The sequence below is a fragment of the Rhinatrema bivittatum genome, chromosome 4, assembly GCF_901001135.1.
Source record: "Rhinatrema bivittatum chromosome 4, aRhiBiv1.1, whole genome shotgun sequence".
In the NCBI taxonomy this organism is placed as follows: domain Eukaryota; kingdom Metazoa; phylum Chordata; class Amphibia; order Gymnophiona; family Rhinatrematidae; genus Rhinatrema; species Rhinatrema bivittatum.
Genome location: NC_042618.1, coordinates 186,386,928 through 186,407,358, shown reverse-complemented (window position 1 = coordinate 186,407,358; position 20,431 = coordinate 186,386,928). Strand labels below are relative to the sequence as shown.

The 20,431-nt window shown below is 45.4% G+C and overlaps 1 protein-coding gene across 4 annotated transcripts in view; it reads left to right on the top strand.

The window, feature by feature from the left end:
* Positions 1-20,431, top strand: part of NOL8 (nucleolar protein 8) — a 107,445-nt gene that overhangs the window by 22,989 nt on the left and 64,025 nt on the right. For all 4 annotated transcript variants that reach the window (XM_029599373.1, XM_029599372.1, XM_029599371.1 and 1 more), the window contains 2 exons: positions 5,899-6,021; positions 13,931-14,056. In XM_029599373.1, coding sequence (XP_029455233.1) covers positions 5,899-6,021; positions 13,931-14,056 — 249 coding nt within the window. The remainder of the gene's footprint in view (positions 1-5,898; positions 6,022-13,930; positions 14,057-20,431) is intronic.

Below are 20,431 nucleotides of genomic sequence, written 5' to 3'. Positions count from 1 at the left end.
CCCAGCCTGCCAGTATTCTCCGTCTCCAGCAGATGGTGGACGTGCATCTCCCTTTGGGTATTGCTGTGAATTTTGAAAGGAGAATTTTATATTGAGAAATGAAAGCCCCACTCTCCTGCAGTGATACCTAAAGGTCCCTCCCCACTTTGAGAATTCCTAAGGTGATTTCCATGGTCCCTCAGAGGTGTGCCTTGGTCCGGTAGCCAGTTCTCGGCGTGGACTTAGTTGCTTGTACAGCTGAAAGGCAGCGGGTGCAGAAGCCGAGTGCAGCGGTGACAGCAATTGCCCTCGCCCCCTGCAGCTGGAGACCGTCTCTGTACTCATTTGGGAAGCACTGAGCTCCGGTAAGTTTGAAAAAATAAAAATAAACTTTTCACTGCAGAGACGGGGCTTTTAGGCCTTTCTTCGGTCTCCGTGCTCGGTGCGCCATCCCTGTGTCACTCCCGCTCCTATTGGGGTTAGGGGACCTGGGCAGCCTGGTGAGTTGAGCGGCTCAGGTGGGCTAGGCCCCGTGGTAGACTTTTCTTGGCGCGCCGCATGGTAGGCCGCGGTGGCATTTCAACATGCTCTTGTGTGAGCTTTACTGCCCTCTATAGGATGTCTGTATCTGTGATAATGGCCGTACAGTCGGGGAAGTTTCTGACCTTCCTGGATCTGTCTGAGGCTTAGCTTCATATTCCCATGCATTTGTAGCACCAACGTTTTCTACGCTTTGCAGTGCTGGGTCACCATTATCAGTTTCGGGTGCTGCCCTTTCATCTGGCTACCGCCCCCAAATCATTTTCCAAGATCATGGTGGTCGTGGCGCGGTGGCGGCATTGAGAAAAGATGGTATCCTGGTATGCTCATACTTGGATGACTGACTAATTTGAGCCAGGTCTTTGGCAGAGAGCAGTCTGGTGACCAACAATGAGATTTCCTTGCTGAAGGAGCTCAGTTGGGTGGTGAACCTGACCAAGAGCAGTCTCCAGCCTTCTCAGTTGTTGGAATATCTGGGAGTTCATTTCATCACGAGGCTGGGCAAGATTTTTCTGCCTGACACACAGATCCAAATGTTGATGTCTCCAATGAGTCAGTTGGTGAACACTATCCGCCCGATGGTGTGGAGCCATCTACATGTGCTTGGTTTAATGGAAGGAACCCTGGAAGTGGTGCTGTGGACGAGGGCGCATATGCGTCCTCTTCAGTGCTCAGTTGTCTCATTGGAACCTGCAGTCTCAGGACAATTTTGGTTCGCTCCACTTCCCGATAGAAATCTGCTCTCACCTCCAGTGGTGGTTACAGGAGGCTCATCTGAAAAAGGGAGTTTCTTTGTCCTCCCCAAACTGGTTGGTGATCACAACAGATGTGAGTCTCCAGGGTTAGGGAGCTCACTGTCAGGAACTAATGGCCCAGGGTCATTGGATGGCCAAAGAGGCTCTCTGGAACATCAATTGCCTGGAAGCCCAGGCAGTCAGGTTGGCATGCTTGCAGTTCAGCCACATACTATTGGGTCGAACTGTCCTTGTGATGTTGGACAACACAACATCGGTGGCCAACATCAATCATCAAGGGGGAACCAAGAGCCAGCAAGTGTCGCAGGAAATAGACCAACTTATGGAATGGGCAAAAGGACATCCTCAGATGATCTTAGCTTCTCATATTGCAGAAAAAGACAGTGTACGAGCAGACTTTCTCAATAGGGAGAGTCTGGACCCCAGAGAATGGATGTTGTATACTGAGGCATTTCAGCTGATAGTGGATCACTGGGGCCTTCTGTTCCTAGACCTGTTGGCAACTTCTCACAATGCGAAGCTTTCTCAATTCTTCAGTCGCAGGAGAGATCCATTGTCCCTGGGCATCAGTGCTCTTGTAGAAGTCTGCCTGAAAGACGAGTTATGCCTTTCCTCCATGGCCCTTGCTGGGCAGGGTTATTTGCAGAATTGAAATCCACAGGGGGCTAGTACTCCTGGTGGCTCTGGATTGGCCCAGGCGTCCGTGGTTGGTGAATTTGCGGAGACTCCTGGTGGAGGACCCCCTTTGTCTTCCACCGCAAATGAATCTGTTGCAGCAGGAGCTGGTCCTTCATGAGGATCTGGCTCAGTTCTGTCTTACGGTTTGGCCCTTGAGAGGGCTCGCCTGTTGAAGTGTGGATATTCTTCTGCGGTGATTGCTACTTACTTCGCGCTTGGAAGTTCTCCGTTTCTCTAGCATATGCGCGGGTTTGGAGAGTGTTTGAGGCCTGGTGCAAAGAGCGCGGTGTTCGTCCTCATTCGGTTAAGATCCCACTTAATCTGGATTTTTTGCAGGATGGGTTGAATAAGGGATTGGCCCTTAATTTCTTGAAGATTCAGATTGTGGCTTTTACATGTTTCAGTCTCTATAGTCCCATCCTGATGTGGCCCGTTTCTTGAAGGGAGTGGAGCACCTTCAGCCTCCCTTGCAGTCACCGGTTCCTTTGTGGAGTCTTAACCTGGTACTGGATTTTTTAGCAGGCCCTACGTTTCAACCACTGCATAGCCTTTCTTTGTGATTATTGACCCTGAAGACAGTGTTCCTGGTGGCTATATGTTCTGTGCATCGCATTTCCGAGTTGCAGGACCTGTCTTGATGGGAGCCTTTCCTTCGGCTGATTCCAGGGGCATTGCAGTTGCATACTGTTCCCTCCTTCTTGCCTAAGGTGGTCTCGGAGTTCCATTTGGATAAGTCCATTTTGTTTCTGTCCCTGGATAAGGTCAGGGACGCAGAGGAGTATTGCCTCCTGTGTTCCTTGGATATCAAGAGACTTGTCATGCAGTATGTGGAGGTTTCTGAAACTTTGCATTAGTCAGATCATCAGTTTGTCCTTCATGGTGGAAGGAAGAAAGGTAAACCAGCTTTGTGGGCTATGATAACCCGCTGGATTAAGGAGGTGGTCATGGCCGCATATATGGATGCTGAAAAGCCGTTGCCTATTCAGGTTAGAGCTCATTCCACTAGAGCTCAGGCAGTGTCATGGGCAGAAGTTAGGTTGTTGTCTCCCATCAACGTTTGCTGAGCTGCAATGTGGTCCTCCTTAAACACCTTTTCCAGGTTTTATCATCTGGATGTGCAGACTCGGGAGAATGCAGCCTTTGCAAATGCAGTGTTGACTGGACCGCAGGCAGCCACCCGCCCTGTTCGGGGATAGCTTTGGTACATCCCACTGGTCCTAAGTCCATCTGTCTACATGCTAGAAAACGGAGAAATTACTTACCTAATAATTTTGTTTTCCTTAGTATAGACAGATGGAATCAGCTTCACGCCCTCGGCTGTCAACTGATTGTAACAGGCCTCCTGGGGGGATACGGATCCAGTCCCTAGCCTGGGATACCTATATACTTACTTACTAGTTTTTCACTAGTCTGTCCACAGTGGCTTTTGAAGAGAATACTGGCAGGCTGGGGTCACTGCAGGAGTATATATACTGTGAAGTCAGCTTGCTCAGTCTCCATCTGCTGGCAGGGGAGCATAACCCACTGGTCCTGAGTCCATCTGTCTACACTAAGGAAAATAAAATTATCAGGTTAGTAATTTCTCAAATTCTGATGTATCACATCTGTTATATAAAAGCGTAATTCTTCAAATGTGTGCCCCATTTCCAAAACATGAGCCACTAATGGAGCATCCAGTCGGCTTTTTTTCAAACAGCTATGATACTCAATGCGAAAACAGATAGCCTGAGTGGTTTTACCAATGTAAAATGTTTTACATAGACATTTGATAATGTAAGTTATCCCTCTAGTTTGACATGTCAGAGTGGTGAAGATGAACAAAAGGGCCTCCTGATGAAATTTGCACTACATCTGTATGTATAGATATTGAGCATACAGAGCAATAACTAGAAAGGGCATATCCTGGTGTCGAGGTGATACATCGGTACACCTCTTTTCATCCTGTTGGAGATCGATGGATCAAGCTGGAGCGATCCTTTGACAAAAGAAGACACTTTGCTTAAGATAAGACCCCCTTATGCGGGAGATCCAAAATGCCAGCTGATGTTGAGGTTTTGTTTCTCTTTTATCATGTTGATTTTTCTGAGTTTTGCCTATAGGTAATTTTATCTGCAGTATAAAACAGTGCTTTAAAAAAAAAAAGTGAGGTTACATTGTTAATATGTAACTTTGTTTTCTAATGCAGCCTCTTCTTAATGGCCGAGGGTAGATGATAGAGAGGTCTGGGCTACCTCCTACTAAAGTAGTCTTACACATTCGTCCAGTTTGCTGACACCCTTATTTTTGTTTATATTTCATCTTATTAATTGTGCTTTGCCGGATCTTATTTTGTGTCATAATCTTTAAATAAGTCTCTAAGGAAATACCCAATATCAAAAGTGACTATGAAAGAAGCTTGATACTGTCTGAGAGCAATCAACTTTTTTTTTACTGTTGAATATAGTAAAATTTACATTTGTAAACCCCAAACTTTGATATCGGCTGAAAAACAACCTTTTTTTCCTGACTGTATATTATAAAGTTTACATTCCTGGACGCCTACAAGGAGTCCTTGCTTCGCCATCAGCTGGCTTCATCAAGGGATCACAATTTCTCGCAGTCTGTTCTCTCTTAAAAAGACCACCATTTCAACATGTGACTGAATTGTACTCTCTCTTAACCACACTGTTATTTATATGGCTGACCAGTTTTTCAAACTTTATCTTTCCCCAATTCAATTATTGCATGACCTACCAGATCTTCCTCCCATTCAGCTATATGTTCACCATTGTTGTTGACATCTGCACCCTAAATTTCAAACAGATTACAAATATATCATCAATTTTATCAAACAAAAACCTCACACCCCTAAATAAACCATAATTTCATATATTTCTTACTCACCTTTTCCTAAAGATTGCACAGAACTTCTATCCTACACCTTTCATCTGTCATCTCCAAAAACCACAGTGCATGTGCAGAACCTAATATCTACCCTTTTAAACCAAAACTAATACCACCTGACTTTTACAAAAACACTGTCCATCCAATTTCTCTGTTTAATCCTCCTGGTTTCAAAGTATTCCCGCTGAACTAAGAATCGAGAGATGTCACCCTCTCTCTCTAAGCAAACCTGGCAGATGATAAAAAATGTTAACTCACTATTCAGATGTCTCTGAAATATCCAATGTTCTACTAAAGAGACTTGTACTTCCCCTGTACGCTCTGTATTTTTTGTTTTTCCAGTATAAATTAAATTGCACAGACAAATTGGATCTTGACCATAGTCTGCTAAGGAAGATCTGGTAGAACATGCAATAGTTGAATTAGGGAACTACTTTGAAGGTTTGAAATACTGGTCAGCTGTAGAAATAACAGCGTGATCAAGACAGATAGTAAAATTCAATCACATGTTGAAATGGTGGTCCTTTAATAGCTTTTAAGAGATAACTGACTGACTAGGAGGTTAGATCTCCTGATGAAGCCAGCTGATGGTAAAGCAAGGAGTCCTTGTAAAGGTCTAGGAATGTAAACTTTACATTATACATCAGGAAAAAATTTGTTTTTCAGCCAGTGTTAGTTTGGGGTTTACAAATGTAAACTTTATAATATACAGAAGTAAAAAGTTGATGGTTCTCAGCCAAAATCAGGATTCTCTGATATTCATTTTTGGTTATGGATATTTCTTTTGAGACTGTTATTTAAAGATTATGTACATATATCCATTGGGGTACATGGTTTTTAAATATATCTTATGTTAAATATGGCTTTGTTGCCGGTGTTTTTAATGATTTGGTTTTATTTTATATTGTAACAAAATTTGAGATTGTAGATATCTTAAAAAAAAAAGTGTGAAGATCCCTTTAAGGTGTAGCTATTTGTTATAATGGTTTAGCAACTTCTGTGCTTACCTTCTTGATTTGTGTTTGACATTGTAATTCCCTGTAACATTCACTATTGCTTCCAGGATTCCCAATTGGTCAGCAAAAGCTGCCACATCGTATTTGAATCTGACAGTGAAACTGAAGATAAGATGGAGACAGAGTTAAACAGAGGAGAACTTGGTTCAAGAGATACTCCTGGAACAAAAGTAAGTGCAGGGCTGGCTTCAATGAAGAGAGCTTTCTGGTAGTCCAGTAAAAAGGGATCCCTTACACTAGGCTGGATGATAAGTGCAAATATAATATGCGGGGGTTATAACCAAGTGTGAACTCGTTTCTGCACACAAAAAAGAAGCCTGGAGTTCAGCAGCATCTAAACAAATTACATGACACAGGACAACAAAGGGAATTTGCAGTTGCTACTAAAAATATTATATATTTCGTTATGCCAAATGATTAGTGTACATATTTTGCAAGCAGGAGTAAATACACAGACTTTGAGTGCTGGGAAGATGTGAAAATATTTTTGGTAGTAGTTTACTGGGCATTTTATCGAATGTCGGTATACAAAAAAATAAATAAATTAATAGTTTGTATTAAATTGGAGAAATTACTTACCTGATAATTTCGTATTCCTTAGTGTAGACAGATGAACTCAGGACCAGTGGGTTATGTGCTCTTCTGCTAGCAGATGGGAGTTGGAGTCAGATTTCAAAGCTGACGTCACCCTAGATATACACTGCAGTGACCTCAGCTCCTCACTATTCTCTTCGAAAAGCCATTGTGGATATATGTTTGCTTAAATAACTTGATTAAAACTGATTAAACTTGATTAAACCGATTCAACTGATTTCAAAACTGGAGACCACCAGTACACTCAACCAATTAACGCCGACACCGGACAAACTGCGGGTGTCTTGAATTAGGGGTAGGCAACGGCTTACCCGTATTTGCTTAATCTCAAGGTTTGCTTCCTCGAGGTCCTCCTTCTCTGGGGCAGCTGTGGGTGAGATGCTGAGTCCATCTGTCTACACTAAGGAAAACAAAATTATCAGGTAAGTAATTTCTCCATTTCCTAGCGTGTAGCCATATGGACTCAGGACCAGTGGGATGTACAAAAGCTACTCCCGAGCAGGGCGGGAGGCTGCCCGTGGCCCACTTAGTACTGCCCTTGCGAAGGCTGCGTCTTCTCAGGCTTGAACATCCAGGCGGTAGAACCCGGAGAAGGTGTGTAGGGAGGACCACGTCGCCACCCGACAGATGTTGGCGGGCGACAGCAGCTTGGTTTCTGCCCAAGATACTGCCTGGGCCCTAGTAGAATGAGCCTTAACCTGTAGGGGTAAGGGCTTTCCTGCCTCTATGTAAGCCACCTTGATTACTTCCTTGATCCAGCGAGCTATGGTAGCCTGTGAGGCCACTTCTCCTTGATTCTTCCCGCTGTGGAGAATGAACAAGCGATCCGTTTTGCACACCAGTTCCAATCTTTCTAGGTATCGCACCAGGAGTCTGCCGATATTTAGATGGCGAAGAAAGCATGAGTCTTCCAAGTCCTTATATTCATCCGGAAATGGTAGGGAGATGGCTTGGTTCAAGTGAAACTCGGAAACCACTTTCAGTAGGAAAGAGGGGACGGTGCGCAGATGTATGATTCCAGGAGTGAACCTAAGGAACAGTTCCCGGCAGGATAGTGCCTGTATTTCGGAGATAGAAAGAGCTGAACATATTGCCACCAGGAATAACATCTTCAATGTTAAGAGGCGTAGTGATAGACCTCGTGTTGGTCTGAAGAAATCCCCCGCTAGGAAGTCTAATATCAGATTGAGGTTCCATAGGGGCACCGGCCACTTTAGGGGTGGCTGAAGTTGCTTAACCCCTTATAAGAAACGGGTTAAATCTGGATGAGCTGATAGACTGATTCCATTCACTTCGGCTCTGAAGCAGGAGAGGTCTGCTACTTGGACCTTGAAGGAGTTGAAAGACAACCCATTTTTTCATTCCGTCCTGTAGGAACTCCAGAATCATGGAGATCTTGGCAGTCCATGGGAGTATCCTGCAGTCCTCGCACCAGGCTTCGGATATTCTCCAGATCTGTATGTATGCCAGAGATGTTGAGAACTTGCGCGCACGGAGCAGAGTGTCAATCATGGCCTTCGAGTAACCACGCTTCTTCAGGCGAGTCCTCTCAAGGGCTAGACTGTAAGAGAGAATCGAGATGGATCTTCGTGAAGAATTGGGCCCTGCTGGAGAAGGTCCCTGTGTGGAGGTAGACACAGAGGGCTCCCCACAAGGAGTCTTTGCATGTCTGCGTACCATGGGCGTCATGGCCAATCCGGGGCCACTAGTAGAACTAGTCCCCTGTGGTGTTCTATCTTGGGGATGACCTTGCCCAGTAGTGGCCATGGAGGGAAGGCATACAGTAAGTCTTCCTCTGGCCAGGTCTGGACGAGAGCATCGATCCCTTGGGAGTGTGGCCCTTGTCTGCGTCTGAAGAACCTGGGGACTTGGGCAGTGAGAGAGGTGGCCAGTAGGTCCCCAGCGATTTACTAACAGTTGGAAGGCTGTGGTCGACAGTGTCCATTCCCCCGGGTCCAGGTTCTTTCTGCTGAGGAAGTCTGCGGAGACGTTGTCTTTTCCTGCGATGTGGGAGGCCGAGATCCCTTTTAGGTTTATCTCCGCCCATGCCATGAGAGGGTCTATCTCCAGAGACACCTGCTGGCTCCTGGTTCCTCCCTGGCGGTTGATGTAGGCAACCATTGTAGCGTTGTCCAACATTACTCAAATCGCTTTGCCTCAGAGTCTGTGGCCGAATCCCAGGCATGCTAGTCTGACTACTCGAGCTTCCAGGTGGTTTAGGTTTCATCCCGCCTCTTCCTTGTTCCATTGTCCCTGGGCCATCAGTTCTTGACAGTGGGCTCCCCACCCTTGTAGGCTCGCATCCGTGGTGAGCACGATCCAGTTCAGTGGGGATAGGCTTACTCCTCTGCTTAGGTGGTCTTCCTGTAGTGACCACTGAAGCAGAGAACTTACCTCTACTGGTAGTTGGAGGCGACTTGAGTAGTCCTGGGACAGTGGATTCCAGTGTGACAGTAAGGAGCACTGAAGTGGTCGCATGTGGGCCCTTGCCCATGGAACGACCTCCAGGGTTGACGCCATGTGCCCGAGGACTTGAAAATAGTCCCATACCTTGGGGCATGCATTGGTCATCAATTATCATAATTGTTCCATCAGTTTCCTTCTCCTCAGGGGAGGGAGGAAGACTTTGTTCTGTTTGGTGTTGAAACAGGCCCCCAGGTACTCTAGAGACTGAGAGGGCTCTAGACTGCTCTTGACCATGTTCACAACCCACCCGAGTTCCTGCAGTAGGTTCTTGACTCTGCTGGTCACCTGCCGGCTCTCTTCTGAAGACTTTGCCCTGATCAGCCAGTCGTCCAGGTAAGGGTGTACCAAGATCCCTTCCTTCCTCAGTGTTGCCTCCACAACCACCATAATTTTGGTGAATGTTCTGGGGGCGGTTGCTAGGCCGAAGGGTAGTGCTCGGAACTGTTAATGGTGACCCAGTATCGCAAAACGTAGAAAACACTGGTGATCTTGATGGACTGGAATGTGAAGGTAGGCTTCAGAGAAGTCCAGGGAGGTTAGAAACTCTCCCGGTTGTACTGCCATTATTATGGAGCGAAGAGTCTCCATGCGGAAGTGTAGTATCCACAGATGATGGTTCACGTTCTTGAGATCTAAGATAGGTCGGAATGATCCTTCTTTCTTGGGAACAATAAAATAGATGGAATAGCGCCCCATATTTTGTTGGAGCATAGGAACTGGAGTTATTGCCTTCAGACTGAGTAGTCTTGTCAGAGTGGTTTCCACTTCCAGTCTGTTGGTGTGGGAGTAGCAGGGTGACATTATAAACTTGTCCCGAGGGATGCTGCGGAACTCCAGAGAGTAACCTTCTCGAATGATGCTTAGTACCCATTTGTCCAACGTGATCTCGACCCATCGTTGATAGGGGGTCGACTTTCCCTCTTCTATTTCCTCTTCCTGTGGATGGATCGGCCCAGTCTCATTGAGGAGTATGGCCGGAGCCTGCCCCCGGGCCTGTTCCTCTCTTGGTTTGTCGATTCCGAAAGGGCTGAGACCTTCCTGAGGATCGAGGTGCCTGAAACTGCGAGTTCCTGTAGGGACGAAAGCGTTGAGAGCCCCTGCCCCTAGATCTTCTGGGGGAGGGGCGCTGGGATCTTTTATCGCTGTCTTCTGGTAGCCGAGGTACTGGAGATTCGCCCCACTTGCTGGCTAGCTTCTCCAATTAGCTTCCGAATAAGAGAGATCCTTTAAAGGGCATCCTTGTGAGATTCACTTTAGAGGTCGCGTCAGCAGACCAATTCCGCAACCATAACTGTCTTCTGCCGTCACTACCGAAGCAACTCCTCTAGCCGAGGTACGCACCAGATCTGAGCTTGCATCCGTCAGGAAGGCTGCTACAGGTTCAATCGTTTCACCAGTATATGTTCCTACGTTGTTTGCCTCTCTCGAGAGGAGCAAACAGGAACGTGCCACCAGAGCGCAACAGGAAGCAATCTGCAGTGTCATTGCTGTTGCGTCAAATGCCTGCTTAAGGATGGATTCTAATCGCCTATCCTGAGTATCCTTCAGTGCAGCCCCTCTCTCAACGGGAACTGTTGTTCGCTTTGAGACGGCACAGACCATGGTGTCCACTTTTGGAAAACGCAGGCATTCCTTGATCGCTGGTTCCAGAGGGTACAAGGCTTCCAAGGCCTGGCCTCCGGGGAATGCCACTCCAAGTCAATCAGTTCCTGGATGGCTTCCGTCAATGGGAAGTAGCATGAGGTTTTATGAAGGGACACCAAGATGGGGTTCTTCTTTGGTTCCACCTTAGGGTCCGTGCCTGGGATCCCCAGAGTCTTCAGAGCCTGGGAAACAAGAGCTGGTAATTCATCCTTGAGGAAGAAGCGAAGCATGGTTCTGTATGGTTCCAGGCCTGGAGGGATTTCTCCTTCTTCCAGAGAGCCGCCATCATCATCTGAGGTATCCAGGTCCCCTTCCAGGAAAGTCTTGGTTAGGCGAGGCATGTTTCGAGGCATCTGAACAGGGCCGGAAGGATCCTGTGCTTCTGGCAGGGGTTGAACCCGGGCCGCAGCCGAGGCTGATTGTGCCTGAACGAAGGCTTGCAGCCCCTGGAAGAATTCTAGCCAGGAGAAGGTCCCTGGGTCCATGTTAACCCCAGGGGGAGTCGGAGTAGGGGCCCCTGAGGTGCCCTCTTGTGGAGGTGCCATTTCGGAGTTGCATAGATCTGGGGCGCTATCATATGTAGTAGTTCCGGACCCATCCTCCAACAGTGAGGGACTAGGCTTTGGTCCCCCCTGGACTTCATCGCAATGATGACACAGGCAGGACTCCAGTTCAGGCTGTGCGGCTCTGATGTGGCAGGCTGTGCAAAGAGAGTGCCTTCTGGGCTTCTTGGACGCCGGTGCCATTGCCTCTGTATACAGTTGCACAGGTAATGTGCTGTAATATGCTCGCAGTTATGCGCGTGAGCCCTGTGCTTGCGTGTAATTTTTGTGTGCAGCAGTGCGTGTAGATAAGCACGCAGTTGTGCGCACAACTGTAAGCGCATTTATTTTAGAGGGGCACAAGTAGGGTGCATTGACCGCCGGCCTGCCCACGCATACCGATGGCCAAGAAGGGAAGATGGCGCCGACACCCCCCGCATGTAAGATGGCGCCCCGAAGGTCTCCACGTGGCTGGATCCCCTGCACCGGACCGGGACCTAGCCCAATCAAGGCTGCTCAACCCGATCGGTGCTCCCTTCTCCCTGGCTGGGTGAGGAAATGGAGTCGGTAAGGCAAGCCGAGCCCTGAAGACCGGAGACCTTAAGTTAAAGTTCCCTGCTTACCTGGTCTCGGTGCTTACTGTCGCGTGCAGTCTCCAGCTGCGGGGGGAGAGGGCTTTACTTTCACCGCCGCACTCAGATGTGCACCTGCTGCCTTTCAGCCGCTCTAGGGCTAAGTCCACGCCGGAAGCCGGTTACCGGACCAAGGCACACCTCTGAGGGATATCGGAGATCACCTCAGGAATTCTTGACTGGGGGAGGGACCCTTAGGTATCACCGCAGGAGAGCGGGGCTTGATCCTCTTTAAGGTTAAAAATGTTTCTTCTTCTTCTTTACTGTAATTTCCTAACACTGTGCTAGTGTATGGGATAGTGTCCACATCTGCTAGGAGACAGAGAAATGCTGAAGAGCTGAGGTCACTGCAGGGGTATATCTAGGGTGACGTCAGCTTTGAAATCTGACTCCGTCTCCCATCTGCTAGCAGAAGAGTACATAACCCTGGCTACACACTAGGAAAAAGTTGATTGCAGTAGTGTTTATAGGAATACTTGTACAAAAAAAGAATTTGAAATGGAAGGGGAGAGAAAAGGTTAACCAGAAATAAGTGATGCCCAGTGCCCCTGGTTTCCTGAGAAAGCTCAATGGTAGATTCTGTAGAAAGACTTTGAAAGCTCTGGTAGCATATTTGCATAGATTTTGAATTTTTTGCATATTTTATATTACACATTTAATATGCAACTTGGGATGAATTTTCAAAAGGATTTACATGCATAAAATCCAGTTTTATGCGCGTAAATGGGCTTTTGAAAATTGCTCAGGGGTTGTGCACATAAAAGTACTTCTGCATGTGCCTTTACATGAACTAGAAAGAACATTCCGGGGGGAGGTGAAGTTGGGGCAGGGAAATGATGTATGTGCATAGTTTGGGTTTTTGAAAATATGTACATAAATCTATACCTACACCATTTTACATCTGATAATGAGCGGCAGCAGATGCATGCATGTGCAATGCTGTGTTCTGCGTGCACCTCTCCATTTTCAAAGCAGACTCATCCGTAGAAGTCCACTTTGAATATACTGGCTAAAGTCCACGCAAACTTTAGTTCTCTGAAGGCTGCTAAAATTACCCTCTATAAAATAAGGTAGTTTAACAAAGGAGGAGGAAATCAATGTAGGTGCGGGCTCTTGGGGATAGGGGAGGAAGGGGAAAAAAGGAATTTTTGGATAAAGAGAGAGGACCAGGTATAGGGGAAAGAGAAAAAGGGAGGAATGGGGAGAGGGAAAGAGAAAAAAGCAGGGAGATGAGGAAGAGGGAAGATAAGCATTCTGGGATTGGTGGGTGGCAAGAGAAGGAAAGAAAGGAATGATGTTTTTGTGGGGAGGGGAGGACTGAGAAGGAAGAGATGGAGTGGGAGATGAGCGAATGGGGTAAAAATCCAGGATTGTGGGGGGTGGGGATTTGTCCCTGCCCTGGTTCTGGTGCTGTTCTTCCTAGCATTCCCCATGCCCTGGTATTGATCCTCATCCTCCTCCTTTCCTCCCCTTTATCCCTAGGCCTCTTTCTCCTCCCTTCCTCCGTCCTGTATGTCCTTTCACACCTCCCACCAAGCCAATCTCCTTGCTTACTGCCCAGGTGCTTTCACATGCCCCCAGTTCCTTTTTTCCCTTCCTGCCTCTCTCCCCTAATTCCTCTACATCTTATACCCCAGCAAATCCTCTCTTTCACATACCCCCAGTTTCTCCTCACCCACCAATCCCCATTCCAGTCCACTCTCCTCACTGATCCCCCTCCCTTCTGATCCTCTCTTTTTTTCCCTTTGATTCCTTCTCCTCTATCGTCCCCCTCACCTTTCGACAGTCAGGCCTACAGTAGTAGGAGGAAAACAATGGTGCATTGATTGATTTCCTTCTCCTCTGCCACTGGGCTCATATTTGCAGTGCAGGGCATTAAAGTACCACGTGGTTGAATGCATTAGTCAGGCCCCAGCAATTGGAGAGCAGAAGGTGGCCCAGTGCACTGCTGGTCTTCTCGTCTTACTTCAGGCCAGATTGAGAAGGCAGGCGGTGAGAGGGCTATCAGCAGCAGTCACTCAGATGGGTAAGGAAATTGGCATGTGAAAGATCAGGGGAACGAGGTACAACTGCCCAGCCCAGCTCCTAGCTCCCATGGTTCTGTGATCGAGCCAGCAATTCTGTGTGTGGGCCCAATTTTGAGGGCTTTATGTGACCTGGGCTTTACTGTTTAACACTTGTCACTTTTATGTTCTTGTAAGGAGCTTGCTAGTAAAAGATCTGGACAGCTTTTTGAGAACAGCGAAGATGAGGATGGTGCTTCAAATGCTGATGACATCGAGAGGTTCAAAATTAAAACACAGTTTGAAGGCAAAGCTGGAGAGAAGGTTAGTAAGTTCAGTTATAAGATCTAGATCCAAAAATCTTTATTGGCATGACGATACATGTATTGCCAGACTAATACATAAATACATAAAATGTGTCATCTGCTCAGTGATCAATGGGGATTTTTCCTCTCTCTTTTAACCTGAATCCAAGTTGATTTCCTGCCCCCAGCTCATTAAAAGGTTTTGTGATGTAGATTAATGAAGTATTATGAGATTATTACAAGATGACTGCTTGTGGAGTCCTTTTTCTGATTTAAGAATCAAAATGAGTTCTTCTGGTACTACTTAGGCTAGTGCAGTCTGCCCCTCTGAGATCTCCCACTGAACTATATTGCCACTACAATTGATCCATAATTCAGCTGCCAATTTATCTTCCCCTAGTATCATAGGCCCATGTAACCCTTTTTCTTAGCTTACTACAATGACTCCCCATTAGGAATGTAAAATATTAAATGATTAATCGATAAGTAGACTTTCCAGTTAGTATTAAAATAAAAAGAGTCATCAAACCCAACATCCTGCCTTCCAGTGACCAGTTAGGGTCACAAGTACTTGGCAGACCCCAAAAAGTAGATTTATCTCATTTCCCCTTACCACTGATAAATGGTAGCTTCCCACAAGTCTGCCTGGCTTTATAATTGTATATGGACTTTTCCTCCAGGAACTTACCCAAACCTCTTTTAAACCCCACTGTTAGTCAACTTGACCACATCCTGTGGCAACATATTCCACAGCTTAATTGTACGACAGATGCAAAAAAATACTTCCTACAATGTGTTTTAGATTGTTCCTACAATCTGCTGGTGGTTAGTTTCATAGCGCATCTGCTTGTTTTAGTATTATTTGAAAGAGTAAATAACCTTACACTATTTACCTGTTCCACCCCACTCATGATTTTATAAACCTCGATCATATCCCTTCTGGCATCTCTTTTCCAAGCTGAAGAGCCTTAACTTGTAAAGCTTCTCTTCATAAGGGAGCTGTTCCATCCCTTTTATCATTTGTCACCCTTCTCTGCACCTTTTCTAATTCTACTATGCATTTTTTGAGATGGGGAGACCAAAACTGCACACAGTACCAAAGATGCAGTCGCACCATGAATCAATAGAGAGCAATGTGATTTTTTCTGTGTTATTCTCCATTCCTTTTCAGATCATTCCTAACATTTATTTGCTTTTTTTTGACTGCCACTGCATATTGAGCCGAGGATTTCAAAGAATTATCCACAAGGACTCCAAGATCCTTTTCCTGGATGATGACTCCCAGTATAGAACTTGAAGTTGGGAATATTTTTCCTTATATGCATTACTTAAGAAGTACCATATGGATCAGACCAGGGTCCATAGAGCCCAGCATTCTGTCTCCAACAGTGACTAGTCAGAGTCACAAGTACATGTCAGATACCCAGTAGTTTTCAAAAGCCCACTTATGCACATAAGGTACATGTAAAGCCCAGTTTTAAGTGCGTAAATCTTTTTGACAATTACCTCCTAAATGTATAAAATATTGCCATGTTTCACAAATTGTGTAAAGCATGGTTGTTTACAGCAGCTTTTGATTAACTCTTAAGCAGAGTAATTAATCCTATTTTACTTAGTTGGGATAAGTACATAAGACTTAAGATCAAATGTCTATCAATCCCAGTATCCTGTTTCTAACAATGGCCAATCTAGGTCGCAAGTACCTGGCAGGATTGCAAGGGGTAGATAGATTCCAAGCTGCTTATCCCAGGGATAAGAAGTGGATTTCTGCAACTCCACCTTAATAATGACTTATAGAGTTTTCCTCCAGGAACTTGTCCAAACATTTTTTTAAATGCAGCTACACTAATAGCTTTCACCACATCCTCTGGCAATGAATTGCAGAGCTTAATTAGCCATTGAGTAAAAAAATATTTTCTTATTAGTTTTAAATGTATCACCTAGTAACTTCATTGTGTGTCCCCTCTTCTTTGTACTCTTTGAAAGAGTAAATAGATTAATGTTTATTTCTCTCCACTCGTTATTTTATAAACATCTATCATATCTCCCCTTAGCCATCTCTTTTCTAGGCTGAAGAGTCCTAACCTCTTTAGCCTCTCCTCATAGGGGAATTGTTCCATTGCCTTCATCTGTACCTTTTCTAATTCTGATTATATCTTTTTTGAGATTTTGGTGACCAGAACTGCACACAATACTAGATAGTTGCTAGAACAGGATAGTACTTTTTCTGAGGTGTGGACTAGCTGCTGGAACTAGTCCGATTCTTATCCTTTAGTTTATTTACATTTTTTATTTGAAGTTTTATTTTAATGTTTTTACTATATTTTATTGTGAATTCATTGGGGGGGGGGGGTTTGTACTTTCCTTAGATTGTACACTACTTTGAGCTTTTATGATGGGCAGTATATAAATGTAAATGATGAAGTGCCCTCTTCCCCTCCCTCCAGTCCATAAATATAACAACCTGGTGGGGACTGCCAGCTCCTCAGATTCCCTTCCCACCAGTCCAGTGCTGCTGTCGGAGCAATGATGGATATGAAGCCAGGAGGACCATTCACTGTTTCTTCCTGGCTTAGTTTTCTCTACAGGGCAGACAGTAAGACTAATAAACCTGGGAGAGGGATCAGAGGGGTGCCCTCAGAACCTCCATTTTTTTTGCAGGGTTGGATGGGAGGGGTTAGCAGCATCACTAGTTTTGTGTTTACTTTGACCAGCAGGAGAGTAGATTGGTGGGGCAGTGGTGGCCAGTGTCATTACAAGGTATTGGCACCTAGGCAAACCTTCAGCTTTGCACCTTCCTTCCACTCCCCAAGATAGTGATAATTTAAACTGAATAATTGGGATTCCTATCACCAACCCTCCCAAAACAATCCTGTATAAACATATAACTAGCAGCTATGCCTGGGCGGCGAGCCTATTTAATTGGCACATCTGCTCTTGTTTTGGGCCGCATTTCCCTAGAAATTCACTGTAAGAGTGTCCCTTCCACATACACACAAGAAGAATGCCTAAAAACCTTCAAACGGAAGCTTAAGACCTGGCTTTTCACTAAAGCATACCCCTAACCTCCCCCATCCCTCTCCACTGCGCTACCTTCCCCCCCCCTTCCCACCCCACACCTCCCTCCTTTCATCCTACTTCTCATTGCAAATTCTGCCCAAACTTATATTTTATGTTATCTCCTTTTAATGTACATTTTGTATATACTTGCAAATCTTGTTTATAACATTTAATGCTATACTCCCCCTTATTACTCCCCCTCCCTCAATTACTCTCTTGTTAACATGTTATACTTGTTCGATGTAAAGCGCTATTTCAGGCGTCTGTTTGCGTTACACTGTGAACCGATGTGATATCTTTGATGAATGTCGGTATATAAAAATTTTAAATAAATAAATAAATAAAATACAGGCTCCCTCACGCTCTCTGGCACACACACACATCCCCTCATATAGGCTCCCTCTCTGAAACCCACAGTCAAGCATCCCGCGCACTCCCCCCACTTACCAACCAAGCTGTGTCTCGCACTCCCCCACACCCCGTCTCCTCTCTCACACACACAATCTCTCTCACCAGCATCCCCCTCCCCTCATATAGGCTCCCTGTCTCTGAAACCCACACTCAAGTATCCCCCCACCCATCCTCTCTTAACCTCCCATGCTCTCTCTCACACCCTCCCCACCCCCCGCTCACCAACCATGCTCTCTGTCACCCCCCCTCTCTCACACACACATTATCTCTCACTAGCATCCCCCCATGCTCTGTCTCACACCCTCCTGCTCTCTCACACCCTCCCCTCCCTGACAAACATTATCTCTCACCGGCAAGCCACGGGACCCACGCCATTTGCGGGGAAGATGAAGGCCCAGCTCGCCGTTCGCAACACACGGGGGCCTTCCATTTTCGGCATGATCATAAAATAGCAGCGGAGATCAGAAAATAGCAGTGGAGATCCCGGCATGCTGCGAACGGAGCGTGTCCCGCGGCATACGCTCCATTCCTGGCGAAGATGAAGGCCTGGGCGTGCCGATCATGGCACACGGGGGCCTTCCCTTTTCGCTGCAAATGGTGCGCTGGGCCATCCTCCTCACCGCGAACAGAGCGTGTGCCGCGGGTCGCGCTCCATTCGCGGCTTGCCAGGGTCTCCTCTGCTATATTCTGCCTCTCCCGCGATGGCCGCTGTTCTTCCTACCTGTGCTCTGTTTGAGCCGCCTGCACCATCTATTGGCGGGCTGGGAAACATGCAGCCCAATATAATATAGCGCCATCTATCGGTGGGCTGCGGAACATCCGCAATCACTGACACACTTCAAGCCCGATATATTATGGATTAGATATATTTTTTAAATATTAAACATAGTTTCGTGTGTGTGTGTGTGTGTGTGTGTGTGTATATATATATATATATATATATATATATATATATATATATAATCACACATAAGAATCTTTCAGAAGTCGTGTCAACAGAGTCTTCATAAATGTGTCATCTATGATTTTTTAAGGTAGACTACAAAAAAATATTGAGATATTCTTAAATTATATATTTAAGAAATCCATACAGCAGTGCCTATGGGTAATCTCTCAAATGGCTGGCTGTTGTGAACCCTGATCTTTCTCCTTACTATTTGTCATACAAAAGCAAATTCAAATTCTGGTGTCACCTCATGCCTTCCATTACCAAGCATTTTGTGAAGTAAAACAAAACCCTGCAAAAAAAAGTCACTCAAAAATTGTATTACAAACCTACCATACCATAGCAGCGCTAACTCCCAGAACTCAAACAGCAACAACCCTATCTATCTATGAAAAAGTAACACACTAAATATTACACCAGAACCTAGAATACCAATACTATTATTATTATTATTATTATTATTAAGCATTTATATAGCACTGTAAAGTATATACAGTACTGTACATATGTGCATAAGAGACAATCCTTGCTCCAAGGAGCTTACAATCTAAACAAGACAGACAAGACATGCAAGCTTCTGGGGAGAATGAGAAAAAAACATTTAAAGTTTTAAAAAAATTGGTTAATAGATGCAGTTTAATTGAAGGCAGGGACCATTTTCTCTCATTATCAAGCACTGTAAAATAACAGAAAACCCTTCAAAAAACACACTCATTGCACATGTAGCACACCTCCTACTGAATACAGAAAAAGCCATTTACATTTATTAGGTTTATATACTGCATAACACTGTTACAGATACCTACACAGAAAACACATGTTAGCAGAAGACCTCACCTCTGTCACACACACGGATCAAAAATAGACCCTGACCAAATATAGACTAAGGGAAAACAAATTGAAGTAGAAATTTGCAGACAAAAACAGATCTCTTCTTTGCTCTGCCATACATTCCTGACTCACCTGTTCCCCCACCACCATCATCACCACTCCTTGCAGCTGCTTGGGAGGGGACAGGCTGGAGCAGATTAACACTTCTTTACTCTGTCCAACTCTGGTCTCTTCTCCTACCCCCCACCCTCACCCCACCCCCCAGTTCTCTGCACCACAGGCTAAACCCTCCCATTACTGATGAGTTGCCAATTGTATTAGCTTATCTAATCTCTGTTAGCATTTTACAGTCTGTCTGTCTGTTTCTATATCTTGGCCAGGTGGAGGTTAGTACATACCCACTACTGTACTCTTCTCTGTTGCACTTAAAAATTGTATCCATAAGGATTCCAGAGTGCAGTTTGTTTCCTGCAGAACTTTTATCCTGCTTGACTCTGTGCTATCCTTAACATATAGTGCCACCCCTCCACCAAATTGATCTGCTGTGTCATGTCGATGTAATTTGTACCCTAGTATCAAAGTGTCCCACTGGTTATCCTCTGAGATGCCTATTATGTTTATCTTGATTAAGTGCCAACACTAAATTCAGACTAGAACCAGTATGTATGCACAAAGTCCTACAAAAAATTGGTGTTATTTTTTCTTTTATTTATATTTCTTTTATTTGTATTCAGAACCTGTTTATTAGCAGATGGTACAAGAAGTTTAGAGTCATTCACTCACATCTGCTCTCTCTTTAAATCCATCTGAACTACTTCAACCTTTACCACAGCCTCTCTGTCAACCTATTCTAATTTCCCTGTTTTGCCAGTATCCTTTCAAGAATTCTTCTTACATTTGAGTTATTGTCAGCTCTCCCCCCCGTGGTCTAGTTTTAAAAGCAGCTCTATCTCCTTTTTAAATACCAAAGCAGCTCGGTTTTATCCTGATTAAGGTGGAGCCCAACCCATTGGAATTGCTCCTCTTTCCCCAGAATGAGGCTGAGACACATGGGGGTGGATTTTCAAAGGCCCGCGAGCATAAATCCGGAAGGATTTACGCGCGCGCGCCTATTTTGCATAGGTCGCCGGCGCGCGTAAAGCCCCA